The 16,649-nt window shown below is 42.2% G+C and overlaps 1 protein-coding gene across 1 annotated transcript in view; it reads left to right on the top strand.

Annotated features, from left to right (window-relative positions):
- Nucleotides 1-639: 639 nt before the first annotated feature.
- Nucleotides 640-16,649, top strand: part of DNAJC10 (DnaJ heat shock protein family (Hsp40) member C10) — a 72,771-nt gene continuing 56,761 nt past the window's right edge. The window contains exons 1-6 of the mRNA XM_040357634.1: nt 640-748; nt 4,695-5,031; nt 10,590-10,758; nt 13,144-13,194; nt 15,153-15,235; nt 15,354-15,485. Of these exons, the coding sequence (XP_040213568.1) occupies nt 4,837-5,031; nt 10,590-10,758; nt 13,144-13,194; nt 15,153-15,235; nt 15,354-15,485 (630 nt within the window). The 5' untranslated portion in view covers nt 640-748; nt 4,695-4,836. The remainder of the gene's footprint in view (nt 749-4,694; nt 5,032-10,589; nt 10,759-13,143; nt 13,195-15,152; nt 15,236-15,353; nt 15,486-16,649) is intronic.

Here is a 16,649-nt window from a genome sequence, read left to right as displayed (position 1 = left end):
GTGAGGAAAGAGGGGGGCATTGTATAAGGAGAGGTGCAGGGATGTGAGGACAGAAGTGGACATTGTATGAGGTGAGGTGCAGGGATATGAGGACAGAAGTGGACATTGTATGAGGAGAGGTGCAGGGATGTGAGGACAGAAGTGGACATTGAATGAGGAGAGATGCAGGAATGTAAAGAGAGAGAAGTGGACATTGTATGAGGACAGAGGGGGACATTGTATGAGGAGAAATGCAGGGATGTGAGGAGAGAGGTGGACATAGTATGAGGTGAGATGAAGGGATATGAGGAGAGAGGGGGACATTGTATGAGGAGAGGTGCAGGAATGTAAAGAGAGAAGTGGACATTGTATGAGGACAGAGGTGGACATTGTATGAGGAGAGATGCAGGGATGTGAGGAGAGAGGTGGACATTGTATGAAGACAGAGAGAAGTGGACATTGTATGAGGAGGGGTGCAGGGATATGAGGACAGACTCGGTGCACATTGTATGAAGACAGAGGTGGTATCAGTTTAATTGTCCTCCTTCTGACTTCACAATGAAATCAATGCCGAAGAATGCTATGTCTATTCCTTCTTAGCTGGACAGTCAGCTGCAGCCAATCCGGGCTCGCCAAGACACAGCCCTGCCTATGTCCCATCATCCTCTAGAGGAGGGAGTCAATCTGTGCAGCATCATCGCCCGGATCGTCATCCTGTGTACACACACCGCTTCCGGCTTCTCTGGCCGCTGATGCCGGCTGAGGAGAGGTAAGAGAGGTGTTCTGTACACCGGGGTGGGGGTTCCCTCGTCTCCGTAGCCCGGCCTGGTAATGCGCTTTGTGCGGGATGGCTTCCACACTTCATTATGTATAATGGGCTCTGGCTGTCATGGAATTCCTGTACTGAGTACATACATGGAGTGTACATGTTCCTGTACTGTACATGGAGAGGAGTGCTGGGTGTGTGACCTCCTTCTATATTCCCTATACATCCTCTCTGAGCTTCCCAAATCTCATGCACAGCCTGTCCCTGGAGGACACTCAGATTGTACATAGTGTTCTATCAGTCACATTGGCTTCAATAGGAAATCATTGTCCAATGTAAAGGGGTCCTCTGAGATGTATGTTTCTTATATATATATTACACACACACATGTTGGGTATGTAGAATGTATGAATCCCAGGAGCCGGACATCCTAATCCTCTCCATTTCCCTGACTATGGACAGATTTCCTGCCATTCGGCACCTATGGTGGACTGACTGTCCCGTAAAGTAGAACTAAAGTCCAAACTGGTTACAGTAAGGCTGCCTTCACACTATAGCATTGCATCAATGTGTGCAAAACCATACGATTGTTTGTGAAAAACCCAAAGCAGATGCATTAAAAATGCACACAGTAGAAAAACATGAGAAGCTTGAAGCTCAGAAAGGTGCATCATCTACTTTGATGGCCCATTGCAATCAATGTGTAGGAATGGACAAGTATACGCGCAGAGTCATTTTACACACATTTACTATTGAGTCCTGCTAAGACCTTGAAGGGGACACCGTCCAAAAGATTGTCCTGAAAATTTGAATGTTCGTGCAATAAAAAAATGTATACCGGGCACTATTCAATTGTTTTTGTTTCAAGGGCACTCTTATGGCTGTAATAAACTCATGCACACATTTACAAAACACTATAATGTGAATGCAGCCGAGGGTTATAACCCCTGTCTGTTTTTTTTTGCAATGTGTGTGCCTATTTCAGAGATTTCACTTCTTGTTCCGTAGCTACAACAGAAAGTAATAAGAGGTTCCTCCAAAGTGAGAGAAATTGGGTTGTCACCAGAACTAGTGTCCCCATTGGAAGATTTCTTCTCCATTTTCGGTGACAACAGTCACCAGGACAAATATAGAGGGTATACAGATGGGCGTTTTAATCCCTCTCCACTCTATCCGAAAAAATTTATAAATAAAAAGTTTGCCTTTAGTTTATTCTTGAACCACATTAAGACCAATGCTTTCCTGATGATATTTGTTTATGTGTAAAAATCTGTATTCTTTGCTATAAAATGACTTATAACCCCCAAATATATTATATATATTTTAAGCAGAGGATCTAGAGAATAAAATAATGGGCGTTGTAATTTTCTCTGTCACACAGTATTTGCGCAGCGGTTTTTCTAAGGCAATTATTTTGGGGGGGGGGGGGGGGAATAAACTTAAATCGATTTTTTATTTTTTTTTTAAAGCAGAAAAACACAATATAATACCCAATTGTTTGGTAAAATAGAAAAGATGTTACGCCAAGTAAATAGATACCCAACAGGTCATGTTTCAAAATTGTGCATGGCAACAAACTACATACATTATATTATCCATAGGCGACACTTTAAAGTCTTTGCAGGTTACCACTTTAGATTTACACAGGAAGTCTGGTGCTAAAATGATTGCTCTCGATCTGACTTTCGACTTTCGCGGTGATACCTCACATGTGATGTAATTGCTGTTTATGTACTGACATAAGCATTTGCCTTTGTGCATGGGAGCACTTTATACTTTTTTTTCTATTATGTATTTTTTACTGTACCCTTTTTTTTTTTTTTTTATCACAAAGAGTTTAAAGAGGAGCTCCAGTCTCTTACAAAATCTGTAGCGCCTCACCTGTCTTACTATCCAGTGATGTACTCCTCCCAGTCATTTTCTCTCTGTGTCCTCCCTTGGCGGCACTGACATCTTTACTATGGGCAACTGGCTGTGACAGCTTGTGGCTTCACAGCCGGGTGCCCACTGCTTATGCACGAGCAGCGCTGTGCTCTGTGACTGGTCGTGAAGTCTTCTGGGACTAGTCATGTTTCCCAGAAGACTTCAGGAGGGAGGGGGAAAGGAGAACTGCTGCTTCCGCTTCCGCTCCAATCACCTTAGGAAATCGGAAGCAGGAGAGGTTACCTGCTCCCCCCTCCCCCAAAAGATTAATTTCACAAAGAGGTGTTGGGGGGGGGGGGGGGGCCTTAAAGTGTAACTTTGGTTGGAGCTCCGCTTTAAAGGATAAGTTAACCTTTGGGAACATGTTCCACCTGTTGTAAGGATGGAACATGTTCTCACGCCTCTCCCTAATCCGCTGCTGCCTCTAGTGACAGAAAGCCAGGGATCTTATCCCCAAACTCGTTGTCACTCGCTATTAAAAAAAAAAAAAAAAAGTGGCTGTGCGGGGCTCCACCCACCTAGAATCTATAGGAACTTTTAGGAGATAGACCCTGGAGTGCATACAGTACGCCATTGCTTGTTTAATGCTATAACTGAAACTTGTTCCTTGCATTGCTTTTTTTTCTGGTCTATCCTGTCGGCCACCAGTACAGAATGGGATCATTTTACCTGTAACATACCAGAGGAGACCTTTCCCCCGTAACACACCCTGCAGGATTTGCACACGGAATGGCTTGTTTGCATAGCAGATGTGGTGCTTATTATGGAATATTTGTTTAAGTTTGCAGCAATATGATAATCTGTCCAAACATTTGCAAGGTGGAGGGTTAGGGAAGACATGTACAGCCTGATTTGATGGTCCGGTGTAGGGATTTGGTGAGGATCAGGCTATGTGTGGCTGGTTTATGAGCTCTTCTCATTATTTCAAGCACTTGTATACAGGACTGCACATGAAAGATAAGGGGGGTTTCTTAGTCTATTTCTAAACTACTATGGCCAAGTTACATATGATATTATGTAAAATTTTAGTATAAGGCCTCATGCCCACTGACGTTTTAAAAAACGGGCTGTAAAGCTAGTACAGACGCCAGGAAAAAAGTGGCGTTTTTTCCGGGTTTTTTTTCCCCCGCCTTTTGCATTGAATTCAATGCACGTTTTGCCGCGCTAGTTTTCAGCCGCGTTTTTCTCTTTCTATTCAAAATCAATGGTTTCCTATGGCAGCTCATTGATTTGAATAGAGGTCGCACCAGAAGTCGAATCAAGATGATCCGACTTGCAGGGCGACTTGTATGCGGAGAATCTTGAAGGGGAACTCCGCGCAAATTAAAAAACAAATTGCGTGAGGTCCCCCCCAGGATGATACCAGACCCTTTGGTTTGGTATGGATTTTAAGGGGAACACATACGCCGCAAAAACGGTGTGGGGGGTTCCCCCAAAATTCATACCAGACCCTTTTCCGAGTACGCCGGCCGGTCAGGAATGGGGGTGGGGACGAGCGAGCGCCCCCCCCCCTCCTGAACCGTACCAGTCCGCATGCCCTCAACATTGGGGGTAGGGTGGGAGCTTTGAGGCAGGGGGGCACTGCGCGCCCCACCCCAAAGCACTGATGTCATGTTGATGGGGACAAGGGCCTCTTCCCGACAACCCTGGTCGTTGGTTGTCGGGGTCTGCGGGCGGGGGGCTTATCGGAATCTGGGAGACCCCTTTAATAAGGGGGCCCCCAGATCCCGGCCCCCACCCTACGTGAATGAGTATGGGGTACATCGCCTGATTGCATACAAATTGAAACTCTTAAGGTTTGACCTCATATTAGATAGTTTTGGTAAATCTGAAGACAAACATCTGCAGAAAATCTACTAGCGTGTGTATGGAGTCTTAGGCTGCATTGCTTGCTGCGGGTGCCTTCCCAGGTTTTATAGGAGGCTAGGCATGCCAGGGCCTGGTACAACCCCCCCCCCCCATCTCTATCAATAAATAAGCAAAGTTTAGAAAATACATCTTCAATTGTATCTTTTTATTTCTTCAGATTGAAGAACCAGAAGCAGTCAGCAGTAGAGAAACCATCACCATGCACTTCAGTTAATTGAATCGGATGCAAAATGAACTAGTCGGTGTGCCTACAGACTGTCCTAATATTTTTATTCGCCAGCATATCTCTGGACTGGACCATGGAGCCTTCAAGCGCACAGAACTGTATTTTAAAGAGACAAGTTTTTTATTTGATTGTCCTATCTCTAGCTGTGCTTGTCTACATGGATGAAGACTACTATAGTTTACTTAGTGTATCCAGAGCATCTAGTACTAGAGAAATTCGACAGGCTTTTAAGAAGCTGGCACTGAAATTGCATCCCGACAAGAATAAGGTAAGTGATCTTGCATTCATTGTGATTCTGTTAAAAGTTGCATCACATCAGATAAATGTTCAGTATTTTTTGCGCTGAAAATACATTCAAAATTTGTAATTGGAAACTATGTCAGAATTTATTGAAATACTTGACCCTTTTAGGGAGCTTCTGTTCATTGCTTGTCTTGGGGATCACACCGAATGTGTAATAACTCTCCAATGGGGGCTTTAGTTTTAACCCTTCCCGACTCTGTTGCTATTTTAGTGATGACACAGGACATGGGTCCTGCAATGGGGCCACAGACCATAATAAAAACCTGACAAATGTTCTACTACTTCGTTGGTTTATGCAAAACTACATAGAACATTTTGGGTGGAGTCTGGCTTTATCAAACTTCTGGTGTTTAATGCACATTATTTATTTATTTATTTATTTATTATTTGGATTTGTACTGCTTACTATGGAGTGACATTTATCCTGATAATTTTCCCAAAGATGGCAACTTATCCCCTAATAGAAAATGTCAGTAATGGTCACAGCAGGTAGAAGTCAAATGGAGTAATAGATGCTTACCTTGAATGTTAGTGTATGTTAATGTCATGTTGATATAGCAATTGAACTTTCAGTTTAAATTGGCTAAATACATTTCCAGGTGTAACAATACAAAATGTGTATTGGAAACAATTTGATTGGTCACAGCCGATCACATGGTTAAAGAGCTACGGCTCTTTACACAGATTGGGGTCGCGCTGTGTCCTGGCAACACGGCGCGCCCGCGATTTGTGCCCCTGAGGGCATGCGAGAGTGGTTGTTCTAGGCGGCCATCATATGACGTCCACCCAGAACGAGAGCCGCACTACCCAGCCGTGATTTGACGGTGGGTGGGCGGCAAGCTGTTAAAGGTACAGGGACACACTAGACACCTAGCTTCAACTACTCCCAGCTACAGCTCCCCATAGAGGTGAATATGGCTGCATGGTGAAGAGGAGAACCTTTTTCAATCAGGCGTGCAGGAGTTAGTAACTCCCCCTTCCAATCACTGTGGATTGCAAATCTGCAGCTTGGCCCATGTCAGAGAGGCCTTAGCCTTCTCAGGTTTGACTGCCTCACAGCTGAAATTTAACCAGTTGCCTACCTTGGGCGTCTTACAAAGGTCTATAAAACCCCCTCCTCTGTAAACAGGATGTATTTTGTATGCCTTGCATTATCTTATCTTTTCTTATCTCCTTCTACTGAGCTTCTGTGTACAGCCTGTAAGATCCTATGGCTGGGAGCTAGAGAGTAGTCTTCCTCACTGAATGATCACTCTGCATCTCAGTGAAAATTCAATGTAACATTTACAGCAAAAACAAACAAGAAACATAGTAGCTATCCTATCTTCTGAGTTCCCTGTCAGATAGATTTGTTAAAGTGGAGGTTCACCCAAAAACTTAATTTTTAACATTAGATTGAGGCTCGTTTTGTCCAGGGGAATCGGGTGTTTTTTTTTTTTTTTTAATCGAAGCAGTACTTACCGTTTTAGAGAGAGATCTTCTCCGCCGCTTCCGGGTATGGGCTGCGGGACTGGGCGTTCCTATTTGATTGACAGGTTTCCGACGGTCGCATACATCACGTAACGATTTTCCGAAAGTAGCCGAACGTCGGTGCGCAGGCGCCGTATAGAGCCGCACCGACGTTCGGCTTCTTTCGGCTACTTGTGACGCGATGTATGCGACCGTCGGAAGCCTGTCTGAAGCCTGTTAATCAAATAGGAACGCCCAGTCCCGAAGACAATACACGGAAGCGGCGGAGAAGATCTATCTCTAAAACGGTAAGTACTGCTTCGATTTAAAAAAAAAACACCCGATTCACCATGACAAAATTAGCATCAATCTAATGTTAATTTTTTTTTTTCGGGTGAACTCCCGCTTTAATGAGAGCTGCAGTTGACAGAGGAAAGTTTTTATTGCGTGCACAGGGAGTTAACTCTAATTTAACCAGGAAATGTTATTCTAATACTTAACCCTTTCATTTCAACCTGTATAAGCACTATATAACAGTTTAATCTCCTGTTCCATGTTTCTATTTTTTAAATTATTAGCTTCAAACTTTATATATATATATATATATATATATATATATATATATATATATAATTTATTGGCATATAACACTCACTTTTTTTACCTTGAAAATAGAGGGTAAACTGTGCCTGCGTGTTATAAGTTTTTTTCCTGAAACTTCCCTTATAAAGTTAGGGTGCGTGGTATACGCCTGTGCGTGTTATATTCCGATAAATACGAATATATTATGTGTGTGTGTGTGTGTGTGTGTGTGTGTGTGTGTGTGTGTATATATATATATATATATATATATATATATATATATATATATATATATATATATATATATATATATATATATATATATATATATATATATATATATATATGAGAGAGAGAAAACACAACACGCATTTTCAGGGTAAAAAAGTGAGTGTTATACGCCAATAAATATATATATATATATATATATATATATATATATATATATATATATATATATATTGTACATTGTTAAAGCGGAGTTCCACCCAAAAATGGAACTTCCGTTGACCTTATTCCTCCCCCCTTCAGTGCCACAATTGGCATCTTTCGGGGGGAGGAGGGACAGGATACCTGTCTTTGACAGGTATCCTCTCCCACTTCTGGGAGCCCGGATCACAACCCGTGACGTCACCACGGGGCTTCCTCCTCCGCCGCCGGGCCAATAGGAGAGAGGAGCGGGGCATCGTGCATGCGTAGTAGGGTTCCCTGCGTGAAGCCAAAAGCCTACACTGCCGGGTTCCCATACTCGCAATGGCAGCACCTGGCAGCTGATGGAAACATCAGCTGTGGGTGCTGACATCACTGGACTCCAGGACAGGTAAGTCCTATTATTAAAATGTACGTGTAGCTGCTGGCTTTTTAATGTTGTGGGTTTTTTATTTTATCTTTGGGGGGTGGCGGAGCTTTAAGGATTTTCTGTTTTAAAATACGTAGTTTAGGGTTTATCTGTTTTTTTATTTTAGATCAGTAAGAACTGTAAATTGCTGATGCAGTATGAGAAAAATTAAATGCATGCATGCTTTGTACCAAAAATGTAATTTTAATGTTACAGTAAATAGAACAAGCACAAGAATAAAATGTATATTTTCCTCACATTATTTGGTACTTTTGTTCAAAATATTACTGATCAAACTTGGAATTTTTATTTTATTTTATATATTTTATTTATTCTTAAAATGCAAATTTAAAGAATTCTCTGAGGACTTTAGGGTCACAAGAAAGCCCCGTCTGTCCTCCAAAAAACAATATATGTATCAATTCTTTATCATAAGTAATTACAAAGTTATAGACTCATGAACAGACACATGGCAGAAATGTGAAATATGGTCTGGTCCATAGGCCAACTCCTATATTTTAGACCCACTACAGGTTCACTTGGGGCACCTGTGAGTTAACATGAATACTAGCTGTACACATACTTCAGTCCTTTTTTAGTGAGCTCATATCGTCAGCTGCAAAAGGCATGTTACACCCTTCTGCAAATGTACTTTTATATTTGAGAACACGGCTAGCATCTTGTTCTCATTAGTTTTTTCCCTTGATGGCCTTTCCCTTTACTGCCAAGTGTCATGTTGGAGGGGTGTGCCAGGAACAGGCCGAGTTTTACACATAGAGCATAACTCGAATTCTCATCATTGTACATAGATGAGACTTGCTTCCAGAAAAATGAAAAATATTAGGCATGTTTAAAAAAAAAAAAAAAAAAAAAGTGTAGATCTAAAATTATAATGACATTAGATTTTAAATTAGTAGATTGTGTGTTCCATAAATAGGAAGACTGGTTGAATGGAATGGTCTAAGGGTGAGTGGACCCCAGATATAGCATGCGTCTGGTCACATTTCTTTATTGAGCTGCAGATGAAAATTCAGTAGGGGGAGTTTCGCCGCTGTCAGAATACAATAGAATAGTGGGGAGGATTCCCCCATCCACCTTGAGTGTGTAGCTGGGGGAATTTTGTTCAGTTTTATTCATTTAGTCTGCTGGCTAAACCAAAATTGTGGCTAATTTTACTATAGAGGTCTGGCAATGTTTACCAGTGTCCCTGATGCACACAGGCCTGTATCCTCCATGTACAGGTCTGTTTGTACTGCTAGGTTTATAGATATAAATGCAAGCAGCAGAAATGTAAATTTCTAAATTCATTTATTTGATGAAGAGCATAGAAGTTTGTTCATATACCACATTTTTTTGTTTCAAACTCTACATTGCTGAACATATACTAAGAAGAAGTTAAAGCGGAGGTTCACCCAAAAATCAACTTTCTGCCATTAGATCCAGCATACTGCTGACATCTGCAGTATGCTGGTTTTTTTTGTACTTATCGTTTATCAGCTGTTGTTATCCGGCTCCGAGCGGGGATTTCTGTGGGGAATAGGCATTCCTAAGCCAAGCCGATTTGATTGGCGGGCTGCTAAAGCGCGTCACGCCTTCCGAAAATACCCGAAGTCACATTCGGGTGTTTCCTGCGCCTGCCGTGTAGAGCTGACTGCGCAGGCGCCGTAAACACTCGAGTGTCACTTCGGGTATTTTCGGAAGGCGTGACGCGCTTTAGCAGCCCGTCAATCAACTCCGCTTGGCTTAGGAACGCCTATACCCGGAAGGATTCCCTGGTCGGAGCCGGATAACATAGGCTGATAAAACGATAAGTACAAAAAAAAAAACAGCATACTGCAGATGTCAGCAGTATGCTGGATCTAATGGCAGAAAGTTGATTTTTGGGTGAACCCCCGCTTTAACTGCATATGCATGTCTTTAGCCAAAGCAAGAGGAAGAAAGCCACATATTATTACAATGGCTTTGTTGAGGTCTCATTTGTTAGTATTTGCTTTTGAACAAACAGGCTTAATAATATAATACTTCAAAGGAAGCTCCATCCAAAATAGGTTGGTACCTATGCATTTTTAACTTTTTGCTATAATAACCCCCCCCCCAGTGACATTTTATACAGCGATCAGAACTAAACATAGCCTCTAATTACAGTATAAATGAGACTGGCAGGGAAGGGGTTAACACTAGGGGGCGATCAAGGGGTTATGTGTGTTCCCTGGGACTGTTTCTAACTGTATGGGGGCTTGGCTGACTGGAGAAGGAGACGGATCGCTGTTCCTAATCACTAGAAACAGCAGATCTCTCTCTAACTCCCTTGTCAGAATGGGGATCTGTCTGTTTACATTGACACATCCATGTTCTGGCTCTCGTTCCCACGATTGCAGGTGGCCGGCAGACATCGCGGCCGCCGACCACGCGCATCGGAGTGTGAACCTGAGCTTAAAGTGATTGTAACGTCTGAAAGCTGAAAATTTGGCCTTGGCAGGAAGGGGGGGAAAGTAACCAGTAGGCAAGTGTCTGGCTCCTAGATTCAAAGCAAATTTGTCAAGCCCTGCATTAACATGACTTTACAACCCCTTTTAGGCAGTATGTGGTGCAATACATTTTAGTTTTAATCTTCCAGTTTACGTCTGATATATATTTCATTTTGTTCCTTCTAGAATGATCCTGATGCACATGACAAATTTTTAAAAATAAATCGGGCATATGAAGTTTTAAAAGATGACGATCTCAGAAAAAAATATGATAAATATGGAGAAAAGGGTTTGGAAGATCAACAGCAGCAGGGAGGCCGCTATGAGAGTTGGCACTATTACCGATATGACTTTGGTATGTATATGCTTCCTATTTAATCCTGAAACTGTAATATTACTTCAACCTGACTTGCTGCATACTTGTTCCATTGAAAGCTTCAGTGAGTCAAAGGGGGAGATGTACTAAAACTGGTGCACACAGAATCTGGTGCTGCTGTCCATAGTAACCAATCCGCTTCTAAATTCAGCTTATTCAATTAAGCTTTAATAATAAGCACAGAAACTAATTGGTTACTATGCACAGCTGCACCAGATTCTGTGTACCAATTTGAGCAATTCACCCCCAAAGTTTAAGTTTGGCAACAAGCATTTTTAGGTGGCCAGCATTGGCAAGTCAGAGTGGCAGAGATTTTATGGTCCGAAATATTTCTTTACTAAGGGAAATTCTGTGCATCCCTGTGTGGTCGTGGGGCATGAAACCATTCAGAAAGGCTGTACTATCTTTCTCCCAGTCCTGTTCATTGCTCTTATTGAAAGTGACACTAAAAGGAAATTGCACATTTTGGGTTGTCCTCAGAAAAGCTATAGGTGGGAAATCTTCCAATGGGCACACTAGTTCTGATGACCTGGGGGTCTCCAAGGTATTCCCTTAAATTTCAGGCAATTCCTCTCACTTCTGTTTTGGCTATGGGGCAGGAAGTGAAGGGAAGTCTCCCCAATGGGACATAGATGGCAAAAAAAACTTTACACTGGTTATAACCAACGCTTACTCTATTCGAAAAAAGTTTTTTCCTACAGTTCTACCGAAAGGGGATTCTCCGCTTATTTGCCTTCTCCACTGTCTCACATTTGGCACCTTTTGGGGGGAGGGGAATACCTGGGTTGGACAGGTACCCGCTCCCACTCCTGGCTTATCTCACCATGGCAAAGTCAGCAAGGGGCTATTCACAAGGCGCAGCACACTCTGCGCATACGCAGTAGGGAAGAAGCTGTGAAGCTGCAAGGCTTTACTGCCGGTTTCCCTTAGTGGAGATGGTGGTAGTGACAGCTGGTTGAAAAATTGGCTGGGGTGAAGCCACTGCCTGTTTTCTGGACAGGTAAGTGTCCTAATATTCAAAGTCAGCAGCTAAAGTAATTGGAGCTGCTGACTTTTTTTTTTAAACTGGTATCTACTCCTTTCTAGTCTGCTCGGTTTGTTCTGTCACGGGCCTTTACACTCCAGGATGTGATTGTCCAAGTGTCATACTTTTAGGTCACCTTGTTTTATTATAGTTGATTGAGCAGCAGCCAAGACCAAAATAAGTTGCAGGAACAGATGCAAACTGAATAGTATCAAAAACACAGTGAATGTTGCCTCAAAGCGGTATTGAATGCAAAACCAAAAATGTCATCAGTGAAATAATGGAACACCACTCACTGACCCAATGCATGAATATGTAAAAGGAGGGGGGGGGGGGGGCTGGAGCAGCACTGGCTGAGCGTATGTGGTAAATATTTTCTAAATATTAGAAGATCTTTCCAGTACCTACAAGTAAGCCTTATTATGGGCTTACCTGTAGGTAAAAGGGGTCTGTAACGGTTTACAACCACTTTAAGGCTGGCCATAGACTGAGCATTTTTTTTTCCATGCAAATTGCTCTATTTCCCATCAACACAGTTAGTGTTGATGGGTGGAATCCCTCCCACGGATCAATTGTTTCTCCCGCGAGGGTTGGGAAAGTTTAGAACAGTGATTATTGCCAGCGGCTATACCAGCTGCTAGCAATAATTGTATGTACAATCCGATAGGCTGATCGATCAAGCAACTTGGGTACATTTCACACTGAACTGGCCAAGATTGGAACTGTCTATGGCTGGCTTATGAATGTGACACTATGCTAGACTTTGCTTGGTAAAGGACCCTAAATATCTGGGTGAAAGGTGAACTCTAGACCCCTAAAAGTTGTTGAGCTGTAAACTTTCAGTTTTGTTGTTTGCTGTAAAAATAGCAAACTATTTATCCTTCTGTAAATGCTAGATACCATACATTTTGGAATACTTGCTTATGTCTAGCATCTGATATTATTTAACATAAGGTATAGTATGTACATGCTAAATTGCATGCAACACTTACAGGTATTTATTATTATGTCTCCCAGAACTTGGTTACTTTTATTTCTCCCCAGTCTGGCACTCTTTGATGCATCATCGGGGTCAACCTTTACTTCCTGACCTGTGACCTGTGATCCTGGCCTAATGTAATGTAAACCCTGAGGCCTATTCAGTAGCCTTTATGGTCACAAAAAGTTCCCAATGTTGTAGATGGACTCTAGTTCAGTCAACCCAATAGTTGGTGATTCCAGTTTTCCAGAAAGTGTTGCTGTATATTATGTCAGGAATGTAATCTTGCTGCTGGTCGATCCACTTTAACACATAACACAGTCCAGTACTGGTTAATCTAATCTGCACTTTTATTTTTCAGGTATTTATGATGATGACCCTGAAGTCATTACCTTGGATAGAGGAGAATTTGGTAAATAAACCTCATTGGCCTAATTTTCTTCTCTGGGATATGTTGTTTGGATTTATAAGCAAGCAAAGGGTAATTGGGGCTTGATTTGTGGGCTGTGTATCAGACCTGAGGCTGTGGGCCAGATTCAGATACAAGATACGACGGCGTATCTCCTGATACGCCGTCGTATCTCTAAATGCGGGAGGTGGTATCTATGCGCCTGATTCAGAGAATCAGTTACGCATAGATATGCATAAGATCCGACAGGTGTAAGTGTCGTATCTTAGGCTGCATTTTCTGGCTGGCCGCTAGGTGGTGCTTCCGTATGTTTACGCGAGGAATATGCAAATGAGTATTTACGCCGATTCAGAAACGAACGACCGCCCGACGCTTTTTTTTTTTACGTCGTTTGCGGTCGGCTTTTTCCGGTGTAAAGTAACCCTGCTATATGAGGGGTATGTGCGGCGTATCCTATGTTGAGTATGGTCGTCGCTCGTCGCGTCGAATTTTGAAAATTTTACGTCGTTTGCGTAAGTCGTTCGCGAATAGAGCTGGACCTCATTTACGTTCACGTCGATTCCAATACGTCCTTGCGGCGTACTTTGGCGCAATGCACACTGGGATATTTTACGGACGGCGCATGCGCCGTTCCAAAAATACGTCAAAAACGCGGTGGTCAAGTACAATTGAAATAAAACACGCCCTCAACATCCCCATTTGAATTATGCGGGCTTACGCCGGACCAGATACGTTACGCCGCCGTAACATAGGGCGCAAGTTCTTTCTGAATACGGAACTTGCGCCCTAAATTACGGCAGCGTAGCGTATCTGAGATACGTTACGCCGGCCGGAGAGATACACAAATGTATCTGAATCCGGCCCTGTGTCTATAGCTAACACACGCATAGTGTAATTTTTCACGTGAAATAAGGAGTCTAAACAGTTACTGAGACAAAAATGGATCTTTTACTTTAAAACAAAACATCCTTCAGGGCCCTATCACGCAGGCTTTCCAATCGGGTCCACCTGTTAGTTTTTCAGACGGACCTGATTGGACGCTCCATTCACTCTTGCGCAACGGATGTCAGCGGTGACATGTCTGCTGCTAACTGATCCTATTTTCCATCTGTCTGGTGGATCGGATGAAATCGGTTTTCATCCGATCTCCCCATAGAGGAAAGCGGGGCTCTGACAGGTTTGTCTAGCCACAGTGAGCTGAGACAGACCTGTCACCCGCTTGCTCAGCGGGGATCAGCCGATCACATATAGACTAGAGTTTCTCAATTAGGGTTCTTCTAGACCTGGAGGTTGCTAGGGTTTCCTTGAGCAATGACCAATTTTTGCCTGTCTGACAAATTCCCACTCACATCATTGATCCTTTTTAGCTATCTGTAATTCTTAATAACAACAAGTGTAAGGAGCATTCATTCTTCCCTGAGACCGGAAGGGTATTTTAAGGGTTCCTCTGTATTTGAAAAGGTTGAAAGAGGCTGATATAGACATGGATGTCTGTTGCTCCTTCCTGAAAGATCTTTGGGCTGTAGGTCAGTGGCTATCAGGAAACAATGAGCAATTGAATAAGATTTTAAACCTGTTTAAAGAAAGTACTGTTTGCTCCTGATAAATTATTACATGCTTCTCTTCTCTTTCCGTTTTTTTACCTGTCTTTCATAGATAGAAACTTGTATTTTTAGCTCTGCAGACCAAGGACGGAAAGATCATATATATATATATATATATATATATATATATATATATATATATATATATATATATATATATATATATATATATATATATATATATATATATATATATATAATCACAGTGGGCGGCCCTTAAGAGGTTAACTAAAATTACCGTGTGTAGTTTCCACCTTTTACAGTTTTTTTCACATAGCAGTCAAGATATAGAATGCCTGCATTTTGTAGAAATTATGCAATTTGTTATTAACTTTTTGCTTGTTTCCCCCTCAATAGATGGGGCCATAAACTCCGGAGAACTGTGGTTCATTAATTTCTATTCGCCTCGCTGCTCCCATTGCCATGATCTTGCTCCTACAGTAAGCAGTGCTCTATATAACTGGTTATGATGTTTTGACGTGCTGTTCATCTGTTCTTTAAAGGAGGAATTTTCTCCCTCGAAATCCTTGTAATAAGTGTTTTTTTTTTTTCATCTAGTGGAGAGAGTTTGCCAAAGAGATGGACGGTCTTATTCGCGTTGGAGCAGTGAATTGTGGAGATGACCGCATGCTTTGCAGAAGCCGAGGAATTAATAGTTATCCAAGCCTCTACATATTTAAAGCTGGAATAGTAAAGTGTTTTTGTTTCTTTCTAAGAATTTCTTTGGTGTAACAGCATGCATTCTTTGAGTGTAACTCCAATTTTGTTGAGAAAAGAAGAGCCCCATCCCCATTTAGTTCATCTGTGTATATATTACAGTGATTTTAAATAAACACAGCAGATTTTTTAACTGATTCTGTCCTGAAAAAAACAAACTGTTGTGTGTTTCACTATGTCCTTTCCAGACTGTGTTCACACTGGTGCGATGCATCACACCCAAATTGCAGACAATTCACACTGCCTTCTGCGAATCGCTGCGGGTGTCAATAGACATATAATGACACCCCAAGATTGGTTTTGCGAATTGTAAAATGGTGCAGGCATCGGATCGCATAGGTGTGATCACCCATGCGATCCTTTTCAAGTACGGATCAAAAAAGGGTCCTGCACCATTTTGGTGCGAACACGATGGAATTTCAGCCATACGGTTTGTATGGCTGAACTTTAATCACACAGACCTCGTATGTGATGTGCACAGCAATGTGGTTTGAATCGCATGCAATGTTTTGCATCGCACATGTGTGAACCCAGCCTTTTTCTTTCCTAAATGGGGAGGGTCAGTCTTGATTGTAACCACCTGCGCCTATCTTGGTGTTATAATGAGGAAAGCTGCAGTGTTTGCATCCCTTTTAGAAGCAGGCAAGCCTTTAGGAACCTCTCAAAGTAAAACATTTATTGAAAGAGGCGCTTAATACTTGCCTTGTATCTCAGTGCAGACTTGGGGAGATCAGTGAGCCAATCACAGAACTACTGTAAAGAAGCGACATTTGACACTTTCAGAAAATTACAGCAGGTGCAGAATAAAATGGACATTTTTAATAACGCTATATTACAAAGTACCTTACATAGATGATTTGTGGTGTTTGTGTTATAAATGTTACTCAATGATGGTAGTTTTTTTTTTTTTTTTTTTATTAAACAGTTCCAGACCACCCACTGCATACATACTGCGGGGCAGGGTGCACGAGAATCAGGGGGCGTGCTGTGTCCAATCGGCTGGGCTGGCGGCAGAAACGGAGAACATCAATCTGCCTATGTAAACAAGGCAGACTACTGTTCTGTCAGAGTAAAAGAGAGATCTTGTGTTTCAGCTAAGCAGAAACACGGATCTCTCTTTTCCTCAAGTGCATCCGT

The sequence above is a fragment of the Rana temporaria genome, chromosome 6 (assembly GCF_905171775.1).
Source record: "Rana temporaria chromosome 6, aRanTem1.1, whole genome shotgun sequence".
Taxonomy (NCBI): Eukaryota; Metazoa; Chordata; class Amphibia; order Anura; family Ranidae; genus Rana; species Rana temporaria.
Note: the sequence above shows the minus strand (reverse complement) of the source record. Positions and strands in the feature narration are given on the sequence as shown.